Consider the following 21,436-nt stretch of genomic DNA (forward strand, 5'->3'; position numbering starts at 1 on the left):
GAGACAGCCATTTTGTCGAAGATTAAAGTCGTTAGGCCCTATGGTAAATGTCTCATCAATTATGGCGCCATGGTTTGCGACTATTTTTTGCTTGTTTTATGTAGAGTGCCAGGTGGGTGTGAGGGACACGTCGGCTGTCTGGCAGAAGACGTGTTTAGGTGTCAGACGGTGGGGGGAGTCCTTTTCCCGAGTGTGGGATAAGCCGGAAGTGATTGGTATCGCTGGGGTTATGGACAGTGCTCAACATGCAGTACTCTTCATTGAACCATTGTAATATATTAATGATAAGTGCGGTACGACGTTAACCAGACAAGCATAATGTCCTGTGCTTGTGAAGGTGTTATTGGAGGGAATCGTCTTCTGTGACAACCACACTAACCAGTTCATTCGCTGTAAGTAAAAGCCACTTTATATGTTGCCTTATGTTCCTGCCATTTCCAGACAAAAGGCATTGAGTGTTGTTAAACGTTTTGTAATCCTGTGTTTCGAGAATACAGTTGTATTAAAGCAGGGGTCTCAAAATAGCAGCTCTTCAGCTGTTGCGAAACTACAAGTCCCATGAGGCATTGCAAGGCTGATAGTTACAAGCACGACTCCCACAGGCAGAGGCATGTTGGGACTTGCAGTTTTGCAACTACTGGAGGGCTGCCAGTTTGAGACCCCTGGTTTAACCACTTCAGCCCCGGAAGATTTTCCTGCCTAATGACTGGGCCATTTTTTGTAATAAGGCACTGCGTTGATTTAACTGATAATTGCGCTGTCGTGCAATGCTGTACCCAAACAAAATTGACTTCCTTTTTTTCCCCACAAATAGAGCTTTGTTTTGGTGGTATTTGACCAAATCTGCAGTTTTTAGTTTTTGCGCTATAAACAAAACAAGAATGAGAATTTTGAAAAAAAAACAAAACAAAAACTTTTTGCTATAATGCAGATACAATTTTTTTTTTTAAACAAATTTTTTCATCATTTTATGGCGATAACAAAAAAATCACAATAAGTGGATATTGATTGGTTTGCGCAAAAGTTATAGCGGCTACAAAATAGGGGGTATATTTATGGCTTTTTTTTTTTTTTTTTTTTTTTTTTTTATCACCGTATAAAGGTCAGTGGTCCCAAAAAAGTGTCTGCGGTTGCAGCAGACACTTTTTTGGGACCATTGACCTTTTATACAGCGATCAGAGCTAAAATAGCCACTGATTACTGTATAAATGTCACTGGCAAGGAAGGGGTTAACACTAGGGGGCGATCATGGGGGTAAATGAGTTACCCAGGGAGGCTTTCTTACTGTGGGTGCATGGGACTGCCTGGAGGAGGAGACCGATCGCTGTTCCTAATCAGTAGGAACAACAGATCTGTCTCCTCTCTACTGACAGAACAGAGATCTTTCTATATACAGTGACAGATCTTCGTTTTGTCTCTGTCAGGAGCGATCGCAGGTGGCTGGCAAGCATTGCGCCTGCTGGCCATGAGCATCGCTCGCCTACTAGAGCTCTTAAAGCGGCCGACGTACAGTTAATAGCGATTCGCCCAGGGGAGCCAACTTGCCGCAGTATAACTGCGGCGTCTGGTCTTTAAGTGGTTAAAGTGATTGAAAACTTAACTTTTAACTTTTTATTTTTATTTATTTATTTTTTATAATAAACATGTTTATACTTACCTGCTGTGTAATGGAATTGCACAGAGCGGCCGCAAACCTCCTATCTTCGGGTCCCCTCCTGAAGTCTTCAGGGACATCTGACGGGTACTAGAAAACTTCGGGACCAGTCACAGAGTGCAGCGCCACTCGTGCACGCGCAGTGCGCACCCGGCTCTGAAGCCGCAAGCTGTCCCAGCTGGGTACCCATAGTAGATATGTCAGTGCCACCGAGGGAGGACACGGGTAGAACACAGCACGGGTGAGTGCACCCCTGGACCATGGGACAGGTGAGTGGCTGTTTATTAAAAGTCAGCAGCTACACTTATTTAAAAGCTGCTGACTTTTAATAAACAAAAATATAACTGGAACTCCGCTTTAAAGTAAAAAATATTTAGGCTTTACAGCCCTTTTATTTATGGTAGAGTTAGATGTGCGTCTAAATCTACCTTTCGATTGAAGCATTATTCACATTAGGATCATACCTCACAGACTACTGACAGACGTCGAGGAAGAGATGTGACACCACCTGTTTTAACCCTCTTTTTGCTGACAAACGCAGAACAACCACATGCATTGCACATGTTTGTGGGGCATTTTCGGCGCTACCCCATTTGCTTGTATGTGTCACGTTTGGTGGGCTTGCTGCCCACTGATTTCTAAATGTCAGGTACACTTTGTTTTGTGCGTGGCATGTAAACACCCCCCTCCAATGTTTACTGCAGCATCTTAAAAGAGAAGTATGGGTTTCCTTTTTTTTTTTTTTTTTTTTTTTTTTTTGCTTAATCCTAATCCTTACGAGCTGCTAGTGTATATACAAATCTTTCCCGCCCTCTGAGAAGTGCACCGTTTCTGTTAAAATAGAGTTAATTACCTGTGGGAGGTTCAGCAGACTTTCTTGAAGCTCATACCAACAATGGGGAGTCTGGATCCACCCCCTTTCGTGTCATCTGTGTGATTGACATCGGCTCTGGGCTCTCTGTTCGTTCTCAGACTTCACACAACACACAGAGCTGCTCCCCATTCCCCTCTCGCTCCTCCCCGTTACAGACAGAACGATCTCAGCACACATTCAAGAAAAGCAGCAGGTATTAGTGAGTGTAGAAGTCAGGGATAGTGCTCTGTACAGTGTATTATATTCTACTTTCCTGCTAAAATTTATAATGCAAAGAATACATTTTTAAAGTAAAATACAACACTGGCTTTTGTCAGCATTGCCTGCATTTACTGCAAAAAAACAATTAGAGCTAATATTTCATCATTTTATTGGCTGTTCAGATTGTTCTATGTGATTGAGGTCATGGAGCCTTCCATGTACATATGCTGGTTTCACATTACTAGGAGTACAGGGGATGGGGATGAGGGGACTGTATAGGAGTACAGGGGATGGGGGGGGGGGGATAGGGATGACATGCAATGTAGAGAGAAAAAGCAAAATGATTAGACATTATAAATGTAGCCAAATAACACAGGTCTGTTTACATAACCAGGGATGCACTGAACAGAGTTAATGCAAATACAAACAGTAAAATGGCCCGAAGGAAAAGTGCTTAAAAAAAGAGACATAGAGGAAAGATTGGCATGGTCTCAATATCAGCAGCCAACAAAAATAAAAAAAACAGACAAAAAAAAAATAAACTTGGCATAGATAATAACATATGGGCTATGCCATATAATTTGAATAGGCCGGAAGAAAGCAAGTGGGGAGGGAGGGGAAGGCAGGATACAGGCTGGTCCAAATCACCCACAGTGTTTATTTTATTTTTATTTATTTATTTCAGGTACTTATATAGCGCCGTCAATTTACGCAGCGCTTTACATATATATATATATATATATATATTATACATTCACATCAGTCCCTATACCCTCAAGGAGCTTACAATCTAAGGTCCCTAACTCACATTCATACCTATACTAGGGCCGATTTAGACAGGATCCAATTAACCTACCAGCATGTCTTTGGAGTGTGGGAGGAAACCGGAGTACCCGGAGGAAACCCACGCAGACACAGGGAGAACATGCAAACTCCAGGCAGGTAGTGTCGTGTTCATGATAAGAGGGCCATGGGGCTGTTTTACTAAAACTGGAGAGTGCAAAATCTGGTGCAGCTCTGCAAAGAAACCAATCAGCTTCCAGGTTTTTTGTCAAACTTTAATTGAACAAACTCAAGAGTTGGTCAGGGATGAAAACAAACCTGTCGCTTTGTAATAAATGGGCAGACCTGTACCCCGCAGCAATAAAAATCTATGATGCAAGGAACTCTGCATGCTGATCTGAAAACATGAGTTTACATTTTTCAACCCTAATTTTTGGTCTCTAGAGGTACAGCTAATGTAGTCAGGGCCTCACAGCTCTTCCCTGGGAAGGCTGTGTCACCTGTGTCTGCCAAGGAATTCTCATAGGTAAAACTGCCAGATCTGTGTTGAAGAAAAACAATAAATTGGCTTTTTTTTTCCCCTAGCTCATGCAAAAAATCCCATTCAAGACAAAACAAGCAATAATAGTTTTATGAATTGACAATTGAGTTTAGCACAGTGAGTGGTGAAGGTCCATATTACAGTGGAACTGTTTTTTTTTTTTTTCATAGTAAGTATGGTGACTGGGCCATGAAGGGAGGGCAGATCTCAATCAGAACTGAGGCGCCAATGTGTTTATAGCAGAGTGGGGAAGGGTTAGCACCCCTGTCAAATTTATCATTGCAGTCTGTGCCTGTTGAAGGGATTTTCCTACACTTCCTTAGAGCTCTCTGGGCTGGGAAGCGGGTGGGAATTTCTGGGTTTCTGAAACTCCCTCTTTCTAAAACAAAAAAGTGTTCAACTTACAGTTTACTTTTAATAGAATCCTGTTGCTAGAGTCAAACTTTACATTTAATGGTCCCATGCAAATAAGCTTTAGGCCTCATTCACACGAGGCGGACGCCGTTTCCACAGAGCCCGCCTCGGTCCACCGGCTCAGCGGGAGATCTCCCCGTTGATCTCCGCTGAGCCGGCGGATGACAGGTCCCTCTCTGCTCACTGAGCGGGGAGGGGCTTGTCAGGCGCCGCTGCTGCCTATGAAGGGATCGGATGAAAACGGACAGCATGTCCGTTTTTGACAGATCTCACCCGATCCGATCCGCCAACGACGGATCCGGACGTAGGGCCATCGTCTGCTTTTAGCGGATCGGACGGGGTCGGATGTCAGCGGACATGTCTCCGCTGACATCCATCGCTCCATAGGCTAACATGGAGCGCCCATTCAGGTCCGCCGTCAAAACTGACAGGTGGACCTGAACGGTCCGATCATTTGAAAGGGGCCTTAAATGCTCACCTCTCCCTCCGCCCGCACCTTTGATCTCTGTAGCAGTGAATATAAACCACTGGTTGAAGATCAGAGTCCAAAACATCCAGAAATGTCAATTTCCTGGTCCCCTGCTTCATACTTTGGCTCCTCCCACTGCCATTACATAACTACAGGACCTAGTTGTAACATAGTGGCCAGCAAATCAAACCACTGAGTGCAATAAGGAACCAAAAATCTGACACTCCCAAAATTTGATTCTGCAGGATCTCCAGTGTACAGTTTATCCTAACTTCTGCCGAGATCACGAGGTGAGCAGCAGGAAAAGTGAATATTCAATGTTTTTTCTTTTCAAAGTGCTATTAATTATAGATGTAGCAGTGCCCCCTGTGGAGTCGCTGCATGTTTAAGTTCCACACATCGCCCTGCTTGGCCAGGCATTCATCTCAGACACACTTTGCCAGTCAATGAGCAGTCTTTAGCTTGTTTTTTTGTTTTATTTAGGGGATTAAACTTGGATGGGGAAAAGGGACATGGGATGCCCAGTTGATTAATTTCGCTTATTGAATAAAGGATAGTTGAATCTAAATTGACCATCTCCCAAACTCCTCCAGCACACTGTTTAAGATCACTTTGCTTTCTCCACTGTACAGTCTTAGATTCCTGTCACCGTTGGCACATGGTTAGGCCTCACTCTAAATAAGTCCCAACATTTTACTAGTAGCCATTTGTTGGCAGGGGTCTGCAGTCCCCCCTGTGGTAGCAACCATTATTGATAAAAAAAAAGACAATGTGCTAACTGAAACTTGGTGAACTTCTGGTCCCAGAAAGTCCATTGCAAATCCTGCCAACCCTCCTGGCTGCAGCAACTTGACTCCAACGACACCACAGTCTCTCCCTCTGGCTTCACATCCAATCCTGGCATGTCTCTCCCAGAGCTTCTCACTATGCTTCTCACTCACCGACCCCGGCATGGATCCCTCCTGAATGACTTGCCCGGCAGTGCTCCCCACTGTCCTCCTGTTCCAAGATACCTCTCAATGACCATGTAGAGAGAGGCTCCCTCCCAGCTCCTGAGCTCCAGACCCGAGTTCAACCCTCCCCCCAGAAAGGGGGTTCCCTCAAGGGCCACGACAGTCTAGCACTCCAGCATTCATTTCTTCCACCTGACAACTCCCCAGCAGGCTGACAATGAAGCTCCCCCTCTCTCCTCCTCTCTCTCCTCCCAGATATACCTTATGTCACTCTCACCCTCTATCCTGCCTCTTTTCCAGAACCCTCTGGAGATAAAGCACATGTCAGTCACCTGCTGCTACACTAAACCACTCCCCAGCCCCCAGATCAAAAACATACAGGCCTAGCTCACAGCTAGGCCTGCCTTAATTTACCTGCACTGGCTGTACTGACAAAAACACTACTCTACCAACCTACCCATCTAAGGTAGAGGGTGTTGCATAAAGTTTGACTATAGCAAGGGATGCTTTTAAAAGGGACACAGAAAGTGACATATTTCAGTAGAGTGGTGCAAGTTTGGAATCTCTGTCAAATAGAGGTGCACCGAATAGAAATTTTGGTGCCGAAATCAAAAATGCAGGATGCACTTGGCCAAAAATGACAGTTTTTATTTAAAATAGACGGGCCTGGGCCGCAAGATAAACTCTCTGGGGTGATGGGTTGGACACCCCTGATGTAGTGCAAGAGCATGCCTGATTGGATATAGAGTGAATGGATAGATAGGTGGGTCCTCCTAGTCCAAAGTTTTGGTAAATCTGATGCCACGTACACACGACCGGACTTTACGGCATACTTGGTCCGGCGGACCGGAGTCCATCGGACAATTCCATCGTGTGTGGGCTCCGGCGGACTTTTTTTTTCCCAAAAGTTTGACGGACCTAGAAATGAAACATGTTTCAAATCTTTCCGACGGACTTGAGTCCGGTCAAAAAGTTCGCTTGTCTGTATGCTAGTCCGACGGACAAAAACCGACGCATATGCCGCGTAAACCCGGTCGTACTTTTCAGCTACAAAAGTTCGACAGCCCGTCCGACGGACTTTTGGCGGACTTTCAACAGACTTTCTAACAACCGGACTTGCCTACACACGATCACACCAAAGTCCGACGGATTCGTACGTGATGACGTACACCGGACTAAAATAAGGAAGTTGATAGCCAGTAGCCAATAGCTGCCCTAGCGTGGGTTTTTGTCCGTTGGACTAGCATACAGACGAGCGGATTTCTGGGTCCGGCGGAGTTACGACTTAAAGATTTGAAGCATGTTCCAAATCTAAAGTCTGTCAGATTTGCGACTGGAAAGGTCCGGTGAAGCCCACACACGATCAGATTGTCCGTCGGCGTCTTTCGGACAAGTCCGGTCGAAAAGTCCGCCCGTGTGTACGCGGCATAAGGCAGCTATTGGCTACTGGCTATGAGCTTCCTTGTTTTAGTCCGGTCGTACGTCATCACGTACGAATCCGTCGGGCTTTGGTTGATCGTATGTAGGCAAGTCCGTTCATTCGGAAAGTCCGTCAAAGTCCGCTGGACCAAGTCTGCTGTAAAGTCCGCTTGTGTGTATGCGGCATAAAGGAAATTGTACAATTAGATTGTATAGTGTATGGCCACCTTTTACACATGCACATAGGAAGGAGTGGACAGAGACACTCAGCTATCAGTCCCCATTCACAGCTCCAGGATGCTCCAGAACCGTTTTATGAGTGGATCGTGGTGCGTTCCTTTACCTCACTTTTTGGTGTGTTTGCAGCATGTTTGTCCTACAACAAAATGCACGGCAAATATGCGCCTGATACCCATGCTTGAGGTGCCATTACCATGTAATGGTAATGCAACCGCCATGTGCCTTTGCATTGCTTTTCCAAAACACGCTGCAAAAAACGTTTTCTGTTGAAAAGCACGCAGATGTGAATGGAGCCTCATTGTTCTTGTGTAAACACACCAATTTCACTTTCAGGCCCCATTTACATCTAACATAGTGGGACTATTTGTTCTTTGGCTTGTTTTTTTCCCATGACATGCACAGCGCAGCCGATCGATTTCAATGGGCTGCCCTACATGCAGCAAAGTAGCTTATGGGACATTTTGGTGTGTTGCGGTTTGCACATTTTTACTATGCGTTTTGCTGTGTTTGACTCTTGTTTTTTCATGCGGCAAAATGTGTGTTTCCTAACAATTAAGGCAATGAAAGCGCAACTAGCTCATTTTAGGTGTATAAAAGGTGGCCATACACTATACAATATGATTGTACAATCTCTGTACAATTTTCTTTAGCTTTGCCAAAACTATGGAATAGGAAGACCCAACTATCTATCCATTCACTCGGTATCCAATCAGGCAGGCCCTTGTACTACATCTGGGATGTCCAGCCCACAGGCCGCTTGTGACCCCAGAGAATTTAGCATGAGGCCCAGGCCCTCCTGGAGAGACGCCGGGGATGCTGTGCAAACATGGAAGTCGTGGCAGCCTACATTGACAAGCCAGGCAAATGCACACCTGGAGAGATGCCGGGGATGCTGTGCAAACGTAGTTGATGGGTGCAGAGCGTGTGTGTGCTAATGAGGTCAGCTGGTGAATTTGGATCCGACTTTGCCCTGCGACTTGAAGCCGACATACGTCCAACTTTCAATGAACAGGGATCTGACTTGCATCCCCGCCAATACCAGGCACTTTGTTTGGTATGAATCTTGGGGGAGAACTCCATGCCAATTTTTAAATAAAAAAACGGCATGGGTTCCCCCTCCAAGAGCATACCAGGCCCATAGGTCTGATATGGATCTCAAGATCGGCGTGGGGGTCCCCCCCAAAATCCATACCAGACCCTTATCCGAGCACGCAGCCCGGCCGGTCAGGAAAAGGGGTGGGGAAGAGCGAGCAGCCCCCCTCCTGAACCGTACCAGGCCGCATGCCCTCAACATGGGGGGGGGGTGGGTGCTTTGGGGCGGGGGGGGGCCCTGCGCCCCCCCCCGCCCCAAAGCACCTTGTCCCCATGTTGATGAGGACAAGGGCCTCTTCCCGACAACCCAACCCTGGACAACCCTGGATGTTGGTTTTCGGGGTCTGCGGGCGGGGGGGCTTATCGGAATCCGGGAGCCTCCTTTAATAAGGGGGCCCCCAGATCCCGGCCCACCAGCCTATGTGAATGAGTATGGGGTACATCGTACCCCTACCCATTCACCTAGGAAAAAAAGTGTCAATAAAAAACACACTAGACAGGTTTTTAAAGTCATTTATTAGGCAGCTTCGGGGGTCTTCTTCCGACTTCGGGGGTCTCTTCCTTCTTCTCCACGGTTTCCGGTTCTTCTCCCGCTGGGCTCCTCCGCTATCTTTTGCTAGCGGTGGCCCAGTCTTCTTCGCCATCTTCTTCCCTCTTTTCTTCTTCTGATGTTGACACGACGCTCTCTCCCGCTGTAATGCCGTGTGTGCAACGACTTATATAGGAATGGGGCTTGACATCACCCGGTGACCCCGCCCCTTATGACGTCACAGTCCCGGGGCATGATGGACTGTGACGTCATAAGGGGCGGGGTCACCTGGTGACCACGCCCCACCCCTTACATCGGGAGAGAGCGTTTTGTCAACATCGGAAGAAGAGAAGAGGGAAGAAGATGGCGGAGAAGACCGGGCCACCGCTAGCAAAAGAGCAGAAGATAGCGGAGGAGCCCGGCAGAAGATACCGGAGAGCGTGGAGAAGTCGGAAGAGACCCCCGAAGTTGGAAGAAGACCCCCCGGAGCTGCCTAATAAATTATTTTAAAAACCTGTCTAGTGTGTTTTTTTTTTTTTTTGTTTTGTTTTTTTTATTGACACTTTTTTCCTAGGTCAATGGGTAGGGGTACGATGTACCCCATACTCATTCACGTAGGGTGGGGGGCGGGGATCTGGGGGCCCCCTTATTAAAGGGGGGCTCCCGGATTCCGATAAGCTCGCAGTCCCACGACAGCCAACGGCCAGGGTTGTCGGGAAGAGGCCCTTGTCCTCATCAACATGGGGACAAGGTGTTTTGGGGTGGGGGGGCCGCAGGGCGCCCCCCTGCCCCAAAGCACCCACCCCCCCATGTTGAGGGCATGTGGCCTGGTATGGTTCAGGAGGGGGGGCGCTCGCTCGTCCCCACCCCCTTTCCTGACCCCCCCCGGCTGCATGCTCGGATAAGGGTCTGGTATGGATTTGGGGGTGACCCCCACGCTGTTTTTTTGGTGTAGGGGGTTCCCCTTACAATCCATACCAGACCCAAGGGCCTGGTATGCTCTTGGAGGGGAGCCCATGCCGGTTTTTCATTTCAAATTTGGCACAGAGTTCCCCCTCAAGATCATCTGAGCAGAAGTCGCATGCCAAAGTCGGATCATGCAGGACAGCGATCCGACTTTGATCCAACTTCAATGATAGTCAATGGGCTGAAGTAGGATCAAAGTCGGACCAAAAGTAGTCCAGGGAGCATTTTCAAAGTCTAACCGACTTGTGTTGATTTTCACACGTCATGCGACATGAGCTCCCAATGCTGGAGCGTTTGTCGCACTAGTGTGAACCCAGCCTCAATCTACATACCAGGAAGTGATGAACTTTTCTATGGAACACACCAGGGGCTAAGCTAAAGGCCATGTCTTAAAAAACATAGCAAGCTTTTATTTTTTTGCAGCAACAGAGGTACATTAATGGTATATTGGTACATAGGGTAGCTGGAATTTAGAAAAATAAAAAAGAACTTCGCCTTTAACCACTTGCCGACCAGCCGCCGCAGTTATACTTCAGCAGGTTGGCTCGGCTGCGCGAAACGCTGTAGGTGTACATCGGGCTCGTACACGGCTTTCTGTGGGCGATTGGCCAGCGGGGGGGCCAATCAGCGGGTCCGGCAGACTCTATGGCTGCCCTTGATCGTTCCCCACAGACACAGAACGGAGATCTGCCAAAGTAAACAAACTGATCTCCATTCTGTCGGGATGACACAGAGATCCTGTCTTCCTCCTACGCAAGAAGACGGATCTGTGTTGTCCCAGGCAGCCCATCCCCCATACAGTTAGTTAACACACCCAGGGAACACATTTAACCAGCTGATCATCCCTGATGTTAACCCCTTCCCTGCCAGTGCCATTAGTACAATGTCAGTGCATATTTTTAGCACTGATCACTCTTATGCCCCGTACACATGGTCGGATTTTCCGACGGAAAATGTGTGATAGGACCTTGTTGTCGGAAATTCCGACCATATGTAGGCTCCATCACACATTTTCCATCGGAATTTCCGACACGCAAAGTTTGAGAGCTTGCTATAAAATTTTCTGACAACAAAATTTGTTGTTGGAAATTCCGATCGTGTTTACACAAATCCGACGCACAAAGTGCCACGCATGCTCGGAATAAATTAAGAGACGAAAGCTACTGCCCCGCTTATAGTCCCGACGTACGTGTTTTACGTCACCGCGTTTAGAACAATTGGATTTTCCGACAACTTTGTGTGACCGTGTGTATGCAAGACAAGTTTGAGCCAACATCCATCGGAAAAAATCCATGGATTTTGTTGTCGGAATGTCAGATCAATGTCCGACCGTGTGTACAGGGCATTAATGTCACTGGTTCCCAAGAAGTGTCAAAAATGTCAGGTGTTCGATCTGTCTGCCGCATTGTTACAATCCCGCTAAAAATCGCAGATCACTGCCATTACTAGTATAAAAAAAAAAAAAAAAAATGGCATAAATCTAACCCCTATTTTGTAGACGCTATAACTTTTGCGCTGCAAACCAATCCAATATACGCTTATTTGGGTTTTTTTTACCAAAAATATGTAGAAGAATACAAATTGGTCTAAATTGATAAAGAAATTCAATTTTTTAATTTTTTTTTATTGGGTATGTTTTTATAGCGGAATATAAATTAATATTGGTTTATTTTCAAAATTGTCAGTCCTCTTTTTTGTTCATAGTGCAAAAAAATAAACGCAGAGGCGATCAAATACCACCAAAGGAAAGCTCTATTTGTGGGAGGGGGAAGGACATTGATTTTATTTGGGTACAGCATCGCACGACCACGCAATTGTCAGCTATGCCGTATCGCGAAAAATGGCCTGGTCATTAAGGGGGTAAATTCTTCTGGGGCTGAAGTAGTTAAAATCACTGCATACTTATGATTTTACTACTCCTCAAGCTCTTTAAAAGAAAATACCAATGTAAATAATGCAATATTTTTTTTCTCACAGCTGTTTTCCTGCCTGTGTGCTGTTGCCAATAGTCATGGAACCAACAGTGCTTTTTATTCATCCAGACCTAGGAATTGGTGGCGCTGAGAGATTGGTTGTAGATGCAGCTCTGGCCTTGAAATCTCGTGGTTGTAAAGTACAGGTGTGGACAGCTCATTATGATACTAACCACTGTTTTTCGGAGACCCTGGACTCTGGAATTTCCATTAGATGTTGTGGAGACTGGCTTCCTCGAAGTATTTTTGGGAAATGTTTTGCGCTTTGTGCTTACATTCGCATGATATTTCTAGCTTTTTATATAGTATTCCTCAGCGGGGAGCAGTTTGATGTGGTGTTCTGTGACCAGGTATGTTAAACTAAAATGTAGTTTTTAAATTTTTTTTTTTTTTTTTTATTTCATTTACATACGGTAAATCACTGTGATTTCAAATTTGCAGATTCAGAGCTACCATTGTGTTATGTTAACTGTGTGCCCGGAATTGTCTGATTTTTGACGTGTATTTCATTTTGTTTTTTTTTTTTTGTTTTTTTTTTTTTGTTTTTTTTTTTTTTTACTCTGTTCCAATAATTCCCTGATGTTATTTAGGTTTAGCCAATGTCTATTACTGTGCCCATGCTAGTGCTTACTAATTATAAATTGCTTAAAAGAAGTTAAGGTGCAGAGGCCATCACAATGGACATAGCATAAAGCAATACGCACCATAATCGTGCGCTAGACAGGGCACCGCATGCAGCAAAATCCAAATCCAGTGCACAATATATTCAACACATTGGACACTGCTGCATGCACCACTCCCAGCATCTTAGATTTGACATACGGTACATACACCATTTCAAGTACAGTGGACACAGCAAGACACACAGATCCCAGTACACTTGTCAAGGCTTCGCTGCATCTCTTAACTTTCCCAATACACTGTACAAGGTATTGCACTCCTTTTCCAGTATACTGGATATAGCAGCATTAAAGGCTATTCCCAGTTTAATTGGCACAATGTGACACGCAAATCCCAGTATACTGGACTCAGTACAGAGCAGCACACACTATTCCCAGTTTACTGGACACAGTAGCACACATCATTCCCAGTGCCTATATTATGTTTGTAATGTTAATCTATTGACCGACAGGAGTTAAACTGTGACATGTATTTGAACCATAGTAAAATGAAAGAGAGAAATATCCACCCCTTAATACAGCACTACAATAACTGCATAAACATCACACACTATACCAATATACAAATATGAAAGAAATCTATATTCGAGGGTAAACAAGCATATTAAAGAGAAAAAACTGTTCTTTAAGAAATATAATGCTGAGGTATCACCGTCAGCATGCCAGTGATACCTACTTTTATTAAGTAGGAGAGGTAAACTTGTCTAAATGCTTGTAGTTCTTTTGTGTAACACATGGTGCATTTCTAATTTTTGCTCTTTTGTAGGTATCTGCATGCATTCCTGTTTTCAAACTGGCTAGAAACAAAAAACCTGTTTTATTTTATTGCCATTTTCCTGATCAGCTCCTTACTCAGAGGATGTCATTAATTAAGAAAGTCTACAGAGCTCCCATTGACTGGTTAGAAGAGAAGACCACTGGCATGGCCGACTGCATTGTAGTCAACAGTCATTTCACTGCTAAAATATTCCAAGAAACCTTTTCTTCATTATCTCATATACAGCCAGATGTCTTATATCCATCATTAAATATTAGCAACTTTGAATGCAGCAATTTTGATGATCTCAGTGAACTTGTTCCAGTGGGCAGAGAAATCGTATTTCTCTCAATCAATAGATATGAGCGAAAGAAAAATCTTACCCTTGCACTTGAATCCTTATGTGTTCTACATGCTAAACTGAATTCTGTGGACTGGGAAAAGATTCATCTCATCCTAGCTGGGGGTTATGATGAGAGAGTTCTGGAGAATATTGAATATTATCAAGAGCTGAAAAACTTTGCAGAAAAATATGAAATTGGTAATCATGTTACTTTTCTAAGATCATTTTCTGACAAGCAAAAACTTAACCTGCTTCATAATTGTACATGCATATTATACACTCCCAGTAATGAACATTTTGGAATTGTTCCAGTCGAGTCTATGTACATGCACTGCCCAGTAATAGCTGTCAATTCAGGTGGTCCTCTTGAATCAGTTGTAAATAATGTGACCGGTTTTTTATGCCCTCCTATTGCGGAAGCATTTGCTGATGCCATGGAAAAATTTGTTAGAAACTCTTCTCTTAAAGCAACCATGGGAAAGTCTGGACATGCAAGAGTTTTGGAAAAATTTTCCTCTGAAGCATTTACTGATCAGATCTATCATTATATTTGTAAACTAACTGAATATAAATGATTTGCATACAAGTTCTTTTGTTACTGATACTGAACAGGGTTAAATCAGAAAGCCTGTATTACTGTTCAAAATATGTGATTATAATTTCCTATAGTTTTTAGAATGTATCTAGGGACAGCCAGTAAGAATGCTTTAAAGGACAATACAGTGAAAATACAGTGAAAACGTCTCTTCTGTGATTACAACCCCAGCATTCTCAGTATGTGTAGCCATTTGCACAAACAGGGGATAGAAAAGTCTCTGAACTTGTAGTCATAGAAGAGGACTGCTTATCAGGCATAGATGGGTATTCAAAGGAATATGACACCATGGGAGCAACCAATACATACAGTATTATAGCGCCGACAGTTTGCGCAGTGCTTCGTGAATATAGGCATAGATCCCAGTAGACAGTCATTAAAGGACTTATTTGGCTCTGTTAGATAATGTGGTTGGCTGGTGGCTTTTTGGACTAGCCTATGTGATTTACCAGGCACGAGATTTTTCAAATGTTTACAAATGTATTGAACATTATTATAGGTGGATGGGCAAACATTATCTCCACTGCTGAAACTCAGGTTGTAGAAAAAGTGGCCTTTCATATACTGCATTAATTACATTTCTCCTTTTTAAAAGGTCTATGCACAAGCTTTCTTAAGCTGTTATTTGTGTTTAGTATGCTTAATGCATACAACAATTACATTTTACTGAACCATCGGTACATGTACATTTTGTTAGGTTTCAAATCTGCTCATTTTTTATGTTGTAGTAAATTTTACATGTGTCTTTGTCACTTAGTGTGAGCTTAATGGAAAGCAAAAACAATGTCTTCAATTGCCTGTAAACTACTAATCTCCCCATCCTCCATGTAATGAAAAAAGGCAGATGTTTGTAGTCTATCCCGGATGGTAACCATGGCTCCCCCCATAAATACAGTGGAGAAATTAACATAGCCACCCAGGGGCAGTGTGTTGTGTTTTTTTTTATATGTGTATGTGTATGTGTGTGTGTGTATGTGTATGTGTGTGTATGTGAATTTTGTTTTGAAGTTTAGATATTTGAACCGCTTGCCAACCACCTCACTTAAAAGTATGGCGGCAAAGTGGCCTCTCTGCACTGGGTCATGTATCTGATCTAGCACTTCCGGGGAGAGGGCATGCGCAGCTGCCACCCCGGTTGTGCAGTGATTAGTTATAGCGCAATCCGGCCCTATTGCCTCTGCCATCCAAGGAACACAGAGCGCCAAATACTGACAGGCGATTTTTCTGTTTTTGTTATTCCCTGCAAAGCAGGGGAAAAATCAGCAAGTTCACTTAGTAAAAGCACAACAAAACGCACACATTTTAGCCCTTGATACCCCCTAGATGTTAACCCTTTCCAAAAATTCTGAATGCTGGAGAGGCACTCAGCCCAACACTTTTTTAATTTGAGCAGCAGACGGGAAGTTACCAGTGCTGCTGTTGAAACACTGTGCTGCTTACTGTGTGTAGAGAATGCTACAGCAGTATGTTGCAGCACACAGAACGGCTGCCTCATTATGTAATGAAAATAGATAATTTGGGCCAGCTTGGGTTATTGACTTGCTATAGGACAATTGATGACAGAAGAAAAACTGTGATACATTCTGCTCACTTTTGTGGGAAGTACAGGTTTAAGCCTCAATGATGAACCATGATTGCACTTGTTAAGAAAGCGTATGAACTGTATTTTGGTTGTAAGATTAGTGATCAAGACAAGGCCTGGGCTCCTCACATTTGTTGTGCAAGGTATACTGTCAAACGTAGAGCGTAGCTCAGAGGGACGTCAATGATGTTTTCTGTCCCGATGATATGGCAAGAACAAAATGATCATGTGATGGACTTATTTCTGCTAAAAATAAGAATAGCACAGTCTGCCTCCAGCCATAAAAGCAGTGCCACATGACGACAATCTGCCAGTATATTTAAATTTAAAAGAGCGAAAAAAGTCCTGGATGGCTTAACGCCCATGTAAAAATGCATATAAAAGCAAGAGAAAGGCCTTCAAAAAATACAAGGTTGAGGGATCATCATCAGCATTCAAACTTTAAAATGAATGCAACAAAAAATGTAAGGGTGGAATTAGGATGGCTAAGATAGAACACGAAAGACACATAGCGGAGGAGAGCAAAAAAATCCCAAGAAATTCTTTAAGTATGTAAACAGTAAAAAAGGGAGGACAGACCATATTGGCCCCATAAAGAATGAGGAAAGACATCTGGTTACAAAGGATGGGGAGATGGCGAAGGTATTGAATTTATTCTTCTCAGTCTTCATGAGGGAATCGGGGGGGGGGGCTTCAATAACCAAAACTGCAGTGTTTATTCTTGTGACTCATCACAGGAAGCGCCCTCCTGGCTAACAAAGGACAAAATTAGAATTAGACTTGGGAAACGTAACATTAATAAATCACTGGGACCGAATGGCTTGTACCCGAGGGTACTTAGGGAACTTAGTCAAGTAATTGCCAGACCATTGTTCCTAATTTTTACTGACAGTCTACTGACTGGAAAGGTACCAGCGAATTGAAGAAAAGCCAATGTAGCACCAATATTTAAAAAGGGCCCAAAATACATCCCTGGGCATTACAGACCAGTTAGCCTAACATCAATAGTGTGTCCAAGCTCTTGGAGGGGGTGATAGGGGACTATATACAAGATTTTAGTAATGAAAACTGTATCATTAGCAGTAATCAGCATGGATTCATGAAGAATCAGTCTTGCCAAACCGATCTGTTAACCTTCTATGAGGAGGTGAGTTGCCATCTAGATAAAGAAAGGCACGTAGACGTGGTGTATCTGGATTTTGCAAAAGCATTTGACACAGTTCCCCATAAATGTTTACTGTACAAAATAAGGTCCTTTGGCATGGAGCATAGGGTGAGTACATAGATTGAAAACTGGCTACAAGGGCGAGTTCAGAGGGTGGTGATAAATGGGTAATACTCGGAATGGTCAGAGGTGGATAGTGGGGTCCCACAGGGTTCGATGCTGGGACCAATACTATTTAATTTGTTCATAAACAAACTGGAGGATGGGGTAAACAGTTCAAGCTCTGTATTTGCGGACGATACTAAGCTAAGCAGGGCAATAACTTCTGCGCAGGATGTGGAAACTTTCCAAGAAGATCTGAAGGAATAATGGGGTGGGCAACTACATGGCAAATGAGGTTTAATGTAGAAAAATGTAAAACAATGCATTTGGGTAGCAAAACTATGAATGCAATCTATACACTAGGGGGAGAATCTCTGGGGGGATCTAGGATGGAAAAGGACCTGGGGGTCCTAGTAGGTGATAGGCTCAGCAATGGCATGCAAAATGCCAAGCTGCTGCTAACAAAGCACTCTACAAAACTCTGGTCCAGCTGCACCTGGCTGTCCAGTTCTGGGCACCAGTCCTCAGAAAGGATGTACTGGAAATGGAGTGAGTACAAAGAAGTGCAACAAAGCTAATAAAGGGTCTGGAGGACATTATGAAGAAAGGTTGCGAGCACTGAACTTATTCTCTCTGGAGAAGAGACGCTTGAGAGGGGATATGATTTCAATTTATAAATACCGTACTGGTGACCCCACAATCGGGATAAAACTTTTTTGCGTAAGGGAGTTTAACAAGACATGTGGCCACTCATTAAAACGAGAAGAAAAAAGGTTTAACCTTACACTACGTAGAGGGTTCTTTACTGTAAGAGCGGCAAGGATGTGGAATTCCCTTCCACAGGCGGTGGTCTCAGCGGGGGGGGACATCGATTATTTCAAAAAACTATTAGATAAGCACCTGAACGACCGCAACATAATGGAAAATTTTTATCAAATACTTACCGTAAGTTTCCTTGCCTGGCCCATCCTCACGTCAGCACACAACGGGTTAACACCTCCGCTGGAGACTCACATGACCACCTGTACCTAGCTGTAGAAAAGACGGCCCCTCCCCCAACTAAGATGTTCAAAATCGTAGCCTGCGACAGGCCACTAGGAAAGGAGTTCTGTGAGGATGGGCCAGGAAAGGAAAATTACGGTAAGTATTTGATAACCATTTTCCTTGCCCACCTCACGTCAGCACACAACGGGATTTACCAAAGCTAATATAGGGCTGGAGAGAACAAAAGAAAAAAGATATTGACAATCAAAGAAGGTTTCTAAAGCCAAAAAGAATTGATCTCTCTTGCCCCAAACTTGCTGGTCGCATATTTAGTTTGTAAGGTTGAATGAAGGCGGCACCAGACCTTCAAGCTAGCCCTTACCTATATCTTCAAAGCAATCCTGGCATAACTGCCCCAAAGGCTGCCACCCCTCTAGTCAAATAGACTTGCAATTGTTTTAGAGCAGAAAAGCCTACTTCCTGCATGCTATTATAATTACCCTAATTACCCTGGTAACAAGAGTGGATGACTCTTGAGGGCCTGTACACTCAGTGACTCTCGTGTAAAAACTTGGGACTACTTCCCAGTTTTTCTGGAAACCACTTTCAAATTAAACTTTGGAGATAGACGTGGTATCCCTATCTCTGGTAAAAAAAAAAAAGAACAGAAAAAAAAAAAAGACACCAGAGGCCCCTTGCAGGAAAGTGTTGCAATCTTTAACATTCTTCTGCCTGAAGTAGTTGCTGTCAGGAGAACTAGTTTTACCGTGAGGTCCTTTAATGGAAATTAAACCTATTGGAGTAATGGGTGCTCTCAGATCCAAGCCCAAGTCCCACAGAGGGAACAAGGATTTGTCATCTGGAAGAAGCATCTGGTCACTGGCTTTTGCACCCATCCACCCAGCCTGTGAAAAGATAAAGTAGAGATCTGTACCTTTAAATAGAGTTGTATGCCAGACCAATCTCTAGCGCTGACTGTAAAATGTCAAGGATATTGACTAGAGCAGGGAATACAGGAGAGAAAGCTTTTGCTGAGCAGACAAAACAGACTTCTTTCATATCCTCTCCTGTGTAGCATTCATGGATGATCTTCTGGTCACCAAGGTCTGAACAACCTCAGATGAGAATCCCTGCACCTCTTGTGTAGCCTATTCCATAGCCAGGCTATTAAAAGTAGTCTCATTGGATTGGGGTGCTGTTACTGACCTTGTCATAAAAGATTTCATTCGACCAGAGACAAAGATAAAATAGAAAATTCCATGGCACTGTGAACCTATCTTGTATGTAGTCTTTGCATTGGTATTCTGTTGTAAATATTAGAAGCTGCATGTTTAGTGAAGTCTCCCTGAGAACTACTGCTGGAACGCCCCATAGTGCCAATATTGGTATGAGGCACTTGTTGAAAAAAAATATTCTGCCTAACCGAACCAATAATTGGATTTGCTTCTCTGGCAAGAAGACCAACCTTAACTGACTGTAATGCCCCGTACACACGGTCGGATTTTCCGATGGACAATGTCCGATCGGAGCGTGTTGTCGGAAGTTCCGACCATGTGTGGGCGCCATCGGACATTTTCCATCGGATTTTCCGACACACAAAGTTGGACAGCAGGAGATAAAATTTTCCGACAACAAAATCTGATCGCGTCAATTCCGACCGTGTGTGGCCTGTTCCGACGCACAAAGTGCCACGCATGCTCAGAAGAAATTCCGACACGGGACAGCTCGTTCTGGTAAACTTAGCGTTCGTAATGGATACAGCACTTTCGTCACGCTGCAATGTTAAAAATGGTTTAATACAGCGCACTCTCTTCTTCTTTATAATGTGACAAGAATTAAGTCGTTTTGCTGCTCGTATTCACACACACTTCTCACAAAGTTTTATTTGTGTTTTTTTAGTGGGATTCCCTGAATATATTGTTATTAGTTGTCACATCTGACAGTTTTTTATATATTTTTTTTTTTTTTTTTTTTTTTTGGATTTTCAGTCTTTTTTTTTCTTTAATGTTTGGATTTTTTCCAAGGCTGATCTTTGTTCAATGTTATTTTTATTTTTACTCCAGAATATTTTTGTGTGTGTTTTTGTGTGTGAAGTTACCCCAACACCATTGATATCTTTTATTATTTAATCTCCAGGAGATTGTTTGGTGTCCCTTGTTCATTTCACATTGTATATTTGAAATGTACCTGAATCCTCACAAACCAACTGTCATTTTTGAAGTAAAACACATAGGAGAGTATAATTCAAAACAAAAATCCTTTATTAAGGGATCAGAACCAAACAAAGAGGAAGGCAACACTGGATCAACAGGAGAAATTAGCGAAGCCTGGGACCCCCACGGCAGACATCAATTCTTCAACATCAAAATTGGTGGCCTGAGGAGTCCATATGTAAGGGAGGGCAATCTGGTCCAGAATTCGCAGAGATCCGGATAGTAGCAGATGACATCTGTGTCCCCAGGCTGTGGTACCACAAGAGGCTGCATCTTTTGGCCAACCAGACTGGATCCAGGGCAATCACTGTCTGGTCTTCCTTCCACGCTTCCTTCTGGGCTGTGGCTGTGCAGTTGGAGATGTGGCAGAAGGAGTAGGACCTGGAGGAGGAGGAGGAGGAGGAGGAGGACTGGGAGGACCTGGAGGAGGAGGAGGACCATCCCAAAGATGTGTGTGAGGTGTAATTTGGCCCCTCATATCTTTCTCCAGAGCCTCTGATATGAGGGCCTCACACATGGCTTTTTGGCCCTCCTCCATCCTCCTGCATTTTATATGCTATGAATGCAGCAATGTTCTCCTGCATGGTGTGGGGTGCTCCCAGGACCTCTGTAGCCCTCCAAAAGAATGCTATAGCCGCCTCCTCTAGGGTACTCGTCCTACTGCCACTTTCTGTTTTCAGGTGTGGTGGAGGGACCTTGATATCAGCCAGCCGGCTCGGCCCGGCCACCTCCTGGCTGAGACTTCCCTGTGTATGAAAAAGGGACATGGTTGTAATGTTTTGCATCATCAATCACAATCCTAAATTAGTACTCCCAACTAACATCTAGTTATCATCATTGATTGGACAAGCAGAAATATTTAGAGAAATGCTATACCTGGCTCAATCTGGGCTCCTCCACATGTGGC

The 21,436-nt window shown here is 44.0% G+C and overlaps 1 protein-coding gene across 2 annotated transcripts; it reads left to right on the forward strand.

Moving 5' to 3' along the window:
- Window positions 1-24: 24 nt before the first annotated feature.
- Window positions 25-15,394, forward strand: ALG2 (ALG2 alpha-1,3/1,6-mannosyltransferase). Of its 2 annotated transcripts, none has more exons than XM_073630651.1 (3): window positions 25-43; window positions 12,113-12,458; window positions 13,555-15,394. In XM_073630651.1, the coding sequence occupies exons 2-3, from the start codon at window positions 12,147-12,149 to the stop codon at window positions 14,461-14,463; spliced, it is 1,221 nt and encodes a 406-aa protein (XP_073486752.1). In that variant the 5' UTR covers window positions 25-43; window positions 12,113-12,146; the 3' UTR covers window positions 14,464-15,394. The 2 variants fall into 2 exon arrangements, with proteins under 2 accessions (XP_073486752.1, XP_073486751.1); XM_073630650.1 differs by lacking the exon at window positions 25-43 and adding an exon at window positions 83-392.
- Window positions 15,395-21,436: the final 6,042 nt, after the last annotated feature.

The sequence above is a fragment of the Aquarana catesbeiana genome, linkage group LG05 (assembly GCF_042186555.1).
Source record: "Aquarana catesbeiana isolate 2022-GZ linkage group LG05, ASM4218655v1, whole genome shotgun sequence".
Taxonomy (NCBI): Eukaryota; Metazoa; Chordata; class Amphibia; order Anura; family Ranidae; genus Aquarana; species Aquarana catesbeiana.

Coding starts and splice junctions, on each gene's coding strand:
- ALG2 (XM_073630651.1), top strand. CDS start 12,147: ATGGAACCAACAGTGCTTTTTATTCATCCAGACCTAGGAATTGGTGGC. Junction 12,459..13,554: donor ATGTGGTGTTCTGTGACCAG/GTATGTTAAACT, acceptor GCTCTTTTGTAG/GTATCTGCATGCATTCCTGT.